Source organism: Salvelinus sp. IW2-2015, linkage group LG36 (assembly GCF_002910315.2).
Source record: "Salvelinus sp. IW2-2015 linkage group LG36, ASM291031v2, whole genome shotgun sequence".
Lineage (NCBI taxonomy): Eukaryota > Metazoa > Chordata > Actinopteri > Salmoniformes > Salmonidae > Salvelinus > Salvelinus sp. IW2-2015.
In genome coordinates this window covers 27,217,404-27,224,597 of record NC_036875.1, presented here as the reverse complement: position 1 = coordinate 27,224,597, position 7,194 = coordinate 27,217,404, and the positions used below count along the sequence as shown (strand labels likewise).

Genomic DNA, 7,194 nt, shown 5'->3' with positions numbered 1-7,194 from the left:
CAGCTAAAGTATGCAGTGTGTTGCCGCCAGACTGCCAACCCTAATGCCCATCAAAGCCAGACAGCGCACCGGCTACTGACATCAAAGGCTTTACTAGTGGGGCAGCTTCAGTGGGAGATTACTTTTGGATTTGGAGCTGACTCGTCAAAAGATACCAGCGAGCGCAGGATCTATTGGAAAAGGATTTGGGTCTTTGAGCTCAGATACCCTCCTCCTTACGTTTGGAACCAGTGGCACCACTATATATACCTGCTGCTGATTTGGTGCCCAGTTTGGAAAGAGGCAAGAAACCACAAAAGTAGCAGCAGAATCAAAGACCTCAACCATGCCATTTGGCTCTGGATTTGGTGTGCAGTTCAGCAAAAGGGCAGGGCAATGGACTATAACATGCGCTTTAAGAAATGAGGCATTTGCAAACAGTGTCTCTCTTTTCAAACTCCTAACCCTTCAGGAAAACCTGCTGCGGTGCCCCAGCTTGGCAACCCTCTCAATTGGGTCTGGATTTGGTGCACAGTTTGGCAAAAAACAGGGCAGTGGGAGTGTGACACGTGTCTTGTTAGAAATGAAGAGTCTGCTAGCAGTTGTGTTTCTTGTTCAAACTCCAAACCCTGTAGCCAAAACAGATGTAGATGGAGCAGCAGGAATCAAAGCCTCAACCATGTCATTGGTGCCTCCGGGTTTGGCAACATTTCTTACACAGCACACATCGCAGTCCCACTCCCCGTACTTCTTTGCAAACTGGGCAGCAAAGTTTGTCGCCAATGGAGCAGAGAGTTTAGGAAAATTATTTTTCCTATATGACTGATCTAGCTGCTTTTCTGGAGATTTGAGAACGATCTTCTGAGCCTCTTCAAACTTTGTCTTGAAGAGCAATGCCTCGTCTTCCGTTTTGTACCGGATGGCCAGTTGCTCAGTCCTTGGTTCCTCATCCGCATAATCAACGGCATTCCAGACCCAGGACTTGTCAGATCCAGCATTTGGTTTCAGGAGCATATCTGGCGTGATGTAGTGGTTAGCACAGATCTTCAGAACCTGCTCCCTCCTCATCAGCAGACGCACTTTTCCTGATCTATTGTGCTTTAGGATTTTGACTAAGCCGATACCTCTCTCTCTCCACTCTTTTGTCTCTGCATCGAATCTGAACAGCTTGGCCCTGTTACAGAACATCTCCTCCTCTTCCTCCTCTCCAGTCTTCACGTCTACTTTGTCAGGGAGGGGCACAATAGGCTCAAAGTGAGGCCCATCCTCGTCCTCCTCCACATGAGTGCTGTCGTTATTGCTCTCCGCTCCCTTCTCCTCCTTCACTGTGTTTGCTAGCCCAAATACCGGCGGGGTTACATCAGTGAAACTAAATGGCTGGTCAATTTTTCCAAACAGGTTTGGTTTGTCCTGGATCTGGATTGTGTCAGCAAAGGAGAACCCAGACGCACTTTTAGGGCCAAAGGTAAAAATCCCTCCCTGACTAGGAGGCTCTTGGGGCTTCCCCTCTGAGGGACCCTCAGATTTGGTTGGAATGTCTGATGTCAGAAGACCCAACAGGCTCTCATTGTTTTTGGACTTGAAGGTGAAGTCCCCGTCATTGGATTTAAAGTTGGAGTTGAATTTAAAGGCAGCGGATGATGGGGTGGACTGGGCGACTATTCCAGCACCAAAGCTAGGCAACTTAGGAGGCTCAGCAGGGATCGGCTGGCCAAAAGAGATCTTCCCAAAGCCCACAGGCTTCCCCTCGATGCTCTTTGGTGGTTGGACAGGTACTATGGAGGGCTTGGTGAAGTAGCCAGGCTCTGGGAGGGGAGGGTTTGTGGTGGGCTGCGAGTGGCCGTAGTATTCCTCACTGTATGGGGAGAGTAGACTGGTTGCTGGTGACTCGAAGCGGAGAGGGGCGCCGAAGACCTGATCTTGAGGAGGGTAGATGCAGGCTGGTGTTGACTGCAGGGGAGGAGTGTTAGTAGGCTGCTGGTAGGCATACATGTGCTGCTGGGGTGGCAGGCGGTTGATTCCATACACAGGAGCCTGAGACACAAGAGAAAGAAAAATGTATTCAAACTAAAACCTGTGCATTTCATATTTGCCACTGAAAAGTAGGGCTGGGCGATATCAAATTAAGTCAATTAATTCCAATGTATGTTTTTGCGCAATATTTCAAATACCTGTATTGCAAGAATCAAGGTTTTTTGTATTTTGCCTTTTTATAAACATTAATGTATTTTTTGTCTCGTCTCCTTTGCTCCTTCTGTGCACCTTCCAATTGACAACAGAGATCTGTATATAATGACGAGATGTACGTCTCCGCCCTAACAATGGGAGTTGTTGTCACCAAGGCAGGAAGGCATGTGACAAGCTTAGGTCCACAATAAGCCCATAGAAACGCATTTGGGTTATTTTGAACAGACTTTGCCTCTTCCTCTGCTTTACACAGAATCACAGGCATATACGCCAAGCCCCTCACGAAAACAAAGATGAGAGATCACTTCTTCCTCTCTGACGAGCAGTTTTAACTCACTATTTGCATTTGACGTCTGGTCCAACAGAATCGGTCATATGGACACCGAAACACATTGAGAAATGATTTTACCGTAATAGAGATGTTAAAACGAGAGTAGCCTATCAATGACCATTGATTCTGGAAAATGAATGCTCAGTTTGTCGCATGTGGCATTGCGGTATCAAGTACCGCTAGCAGCATTTTAGCCACATACTTTTATACTAGCTGTCTAGTCTGTGTTTTATAAATGTGCAATAAGCATAAAACACAATTGTATAAAGAAATTTCAACTTGTTCTCATTCTGAGAATTTAGGTAGGCCACTCAATTTCAATATCTGAACAAAGTGGACAAGTGATAAGGGAATTAATATGCTTAATGGTAATGACTAAAAATATTCCACCCTGAAACCATATAATTGTATGAAATGTATTAGAATCATAAAACTATAATCTGATGACGTGTGTAGTTTTAGTCAGAATTAGAACAAGGACCGTTTGTTCCTTTTTAGTATGTAAGCAGGGTGCAAGTGTGAAACAAATGATAAGAGGAGCTATCAACAGACAAGTTGTACTACTGTGTTCCGTACAGGACATTCTGTCTCCACCCGTGGAGGGGAGAAACTGTTAGGCTCGCAGAAAATTATGAAACATGTTGCAGATTAAACAATGTATCTATGTAGTGGAAAAACAGACTGTCTGAGCAAGGCGTAGCTTAAGATTTGAACTTGTTTGTGTGAAGGTATATGCGTAAGGAGCCAGTATAAAATGGATGTTTTTGTATTGTGGACTTTAGAACGTTCTCTGAATAAACTGTACTAGCCTTTTGCATAAAGCTGAGTCTTTGCCTAATTATTATTAAACCCATGGTCGATTGGTCAAAGCTATTGATTGTTATTATCATTGGGATTGAAAATTCTCCTGACAACAAGCTAACATGCTGTTCAAACAGTTGGAGACGGACAGAAGGGTGTGTTGATAACAATCCAACTGTTCTGCCTTCTTAGCTAGAAAATAGATCCAGGTTAGCTCAAATTTAAATATAAAGATTAGCTAGCTAGTCACTAGCACATGGGCTTGTGCTTGAGATTAATTATGAGACCTTTATTCATTTTCTATAGCCTAATGCCTGCTATAAGAAGTTAGTCATTATTAGTGAATGTGCATTATGCATGGTTCTGGTTAGACAGATCCGTGATTACAAAAAGGCAGGTTAAATCATTTTGATAAAAATATTACATTATTAGTGGGTCTTATTTTTATTTTATTTAAATAGGCAAGTCAGTTACAAATTCTTACTTACAATGACGGCCTACACTGGCCACACCCAGACGACGCTGGGTCAAATGTGCACCGCCCTATGGGACTCCCAATCACGGACAGTTGTGATGCAGCCTGGATTCGAACTAGGGACTGTAGTGATGCCTCAAGCACTGAGATGCAGTGCCTTAGACCGCGTCACCACTTATGATTGTGGAAGCCCTATATTTATCCGAGGTATAACTTCACAAGCCCTGAATTCATTAGATTATTTCTGACTGTTTGAAATGCAGTCTATTTGACCCTTTAACTGTACAGAGCTTACTTAGAGAACTTTTTCTTTTATATACGTACTAGTCAAATGTTTGGACACGTACTCATTTCAGGGTCTTTATTTTTAATATTTTCTAAATTTTAGAATAATATTTTATATTTAAGATTCTTCAAAGTAGCCAACCTTTGCCTTCATGACAGCTTTGCACACGCTTGACATTCTCTCAACCAGCTTCATGAGGTAGTCACATGGAATGCATTTAAATTAACAGGTGTGCCTTGTTAATTTGTGGAATTTCTATCCTTCTTAATGAGTTTGAGCAAATCAATTGTGTTGTGACAAGGTAGGGGTGGGTATACAGAAGACAGCCCTATTTGGTAAAAGACCATTTACATTTACATTTACATTTAAGTCATTTAGCAGACGCTCTTATCCAGAGCGACTTCCATATTATGGCAAGAACAGGTCAAATAAGCAACGAGAAACAACAGTCCATCATTACTTTAAGTCAATCTGGAATATGTCAGGAACTTTGAAAGTTTCTTCAAGTGCGGTCGCAAAAACCATCAAGCGCTATAATGAATCTGTCTCTCATGAGGACCGCCACAGGAAGGGAAGACCCAAAGTTACCTCTGCTGCAGCGTCAGAAATTGCAGACCAAATAAATGCTTCAGAGTTCAAGTAAAAGACACATCTCAACATCAACTGTTCAGAGGAGACCGCATGAATCAGGCCTTCATGGCCGAACTGCTGCAAAGAAACCACTACCAAAGGACACCAATAAAAAGAAGAGACTTGATTGGGCCAAGAAACACGAGCAATGGATATTAGACTGGTGGAAATCTGTTCTTTGGTCTGATGAGTCTAAATTTGAGATCTTTGGTTCCAACCGCCATGTCTTTGTGAGACGCAGGGTAGGTGAACGGATGTGAACGGATATCCGCATGTGTGGTTCCCACCGTGAAGCATGGAGGTGGTGTGGCGGTGCTTCGCTGGTGATACTGTCAGTGATGTATTTAGAATTCAAGGCACACTTAACCAGCATGGCTACCACAGCATCCTGCAGCGATACACCATCCTATCTGGTTTGCGCTTATGGGGACTATCATTTGTTTTACAACAGGACAATGACCCAACACACCTTCAGACTGTGTAAGGGCTATTTGACCAAGAAGGAGAGTGATGGAGTGATGCATCAGATGACCTGGCCTCCACAACCACCCAACCTCAACCCAATTGAGATGGTTTGGGATGAGCTGGACCGCAGAGTGAAGGAAAAGCAGCCAACAAGTGCTCAGCATATGTGGGAACTCCTTCAAGACTGTTGGAAAAGCATTCCAGGTGAAGTTGGTTGAGAGAATGCCAAGTGTGCAAAGCTGTCATCAAGACAAAGGGTGGCTACTTTGAAGAATCTCAAACCCCTTTTTTGGTTACTACATGATTCCATATGTGTTATTTCATAGTTTTGATGTCTTCACTATTATTCTACAATGTAGAAAATAGTCCAAAAAAATTAAAAACTTGAATGAGTAGATGTGTCAAGAATTCAAGATATGAATTTTTAGGCCATATCGCCCAGCACTACTGAAAATACTATCCCACTTTAAGTAACTAAACCATTCTCAATTCTTAAAGAATCCCAAGGTATAAACACATACCTTTGTTGGGGTAACATTGGCTGCCGTACGAAGGAGATACTGTCCGGCGTTATAAGCAGGCGATTGATTGTAATACATAGAGGGTGCCTGTGTGGTGGCAACTGTAAACAAAAAGAGGAAAGAGGGTATAATCAACATTCATAATTGAATATCCTAGAAACATTGCTATTTCAGTATTCCTTATAACGCACAGTCAAACTACACAACTCAGTTGTGTACTGTGTTCCTACCAGTGAGGGGTGCTCCATGGAAGGTCTGTGCTGGGGGGTAGCCCTCCTGCATGCTCTCAGCCCCGTACCCATCTCCATACATTCTTTGGTGGGGTGACGCCATGCTGTCTGATGAGTGATGCCTCAGGTCATGGACCTCATTCTGCAACACAACCACACAGCACTTATCAACACAGAAACCATACATTAACATCTTAATTAATACACACACTTGACATGGCTAACATCCATCTACCATATCCTCAAAAACAATGAATCCAGGGGCTGACCTTGAGGCTCTCCACCTGCTGGCAGAGCATCTGCAGGAGGGACTTCTGGTCCTCCGCCCAATGAGGTGGCGTCTTTGGTGAAATCTGTAAATGGAGGATAATGTTTTCCACCCCATAAAGATATTTCAAATATTTATGCGAGAAAAACAACCTGTAGAGTAAATCTGTGTGCATGTATGTCCATGTTTGAAAAATAGGAAGAGCAACTGTCTCACATATGTTTATAAGTCAACATTTAAAATTAAGGGTACCAGGTGTCTTTTGGAGGGAGAGGCCAAGCTCTTGCTGGGGGAGGGGGTTAATGGGGCGAATCTGACACAAGAGATTGAAGCAGCAGGCTTAGTAAACTGAAGGCTGGAGTGGACCGGTCCGCCGTCCTCCTCTTCATCCATCGCTTCTCCACTCTCCTCCAGCTGCTGTTTCACATCGTTCAGGAGATCCATCACCTCCTCCATCGAAACGGGCAGCTGGGTCATAACAGTGAATACGGTTGAATGTCATGTCATGCTTCCAACTCTTAAACTTTTGATTATATGAAGGTAACTGTAGCCTACTGTTCAGATGGGTTAAATGGAAACTCAAATCTGGACACTAACTGTAGGCCTATAACCTCTCACATAGCCTTAATATTAACTGCAGCAGAATTAAGCATTTCTTGCAGTAAAATGATACACAAAATGTAGGCAACATTTTTACTCGGGAACAGGAGTGGAGAAATATTATTTCTTTCTTCCAGCATCTTGAGAGAATGCGAATGCTCAGTTAAATACCATCGGTAGAGGTGCCATCTTTATCTTTTTGTTGTTGTTGAGTTATTGCATTTTCTCAGATGTCAACTAGATTGAAGCATTCATTCTATCGATTTATTCTGGTGAGCAAGGGTTTATTTAATCTTCTAGGGCAACATTTAATGACAGAAGAGAAGCTGCATGTATTTAATTATAGAGAAGATGACTAACAAATAGCCTACCAAAATGTCATAAATTATTAGTAGAAACGTATCAAAATCATGCAACAAAA

At 42.9% G+C, this 7,194-nt stretch overlaps 1 protein-coding gene across 1 annotated transcript in view; it reads right to left on the bottom strand.

The window, feature by feature from the left end:
• Positions 1-7,194, bottom strand: part of LOC111959283 (E3 SUMO-protein ligase RanBP2) — a 51,328-nt gene that overhangs the window by 27,569 nt on the left and 16,565 nt on the right. Inside the window, exons 15-19 of the mRNA XM_070437762.1 lie at positions 6,426-6,641; positions 6,175-6,258; positions 5,906-6,047; positions 5,676-5,776; positions 672-2,013 (exon numbers count right to left, since the gene is read on the bottom strand). Coding sequence (XP_070293863.1) covers positions 672-2,013; positions 5,676-5,776; positions 5,906-6,047; positions 6,175-6,258; positions 6,426-6,641 — 1,885 coding nt within the window. The remainder of the gene's footprint in view (positions 1-671; positions 2,014-5,675; positions 5,777-5,905; positions 6,048-6,174; positions 6,259-6,425; positions 6,642-7,194) is intronic.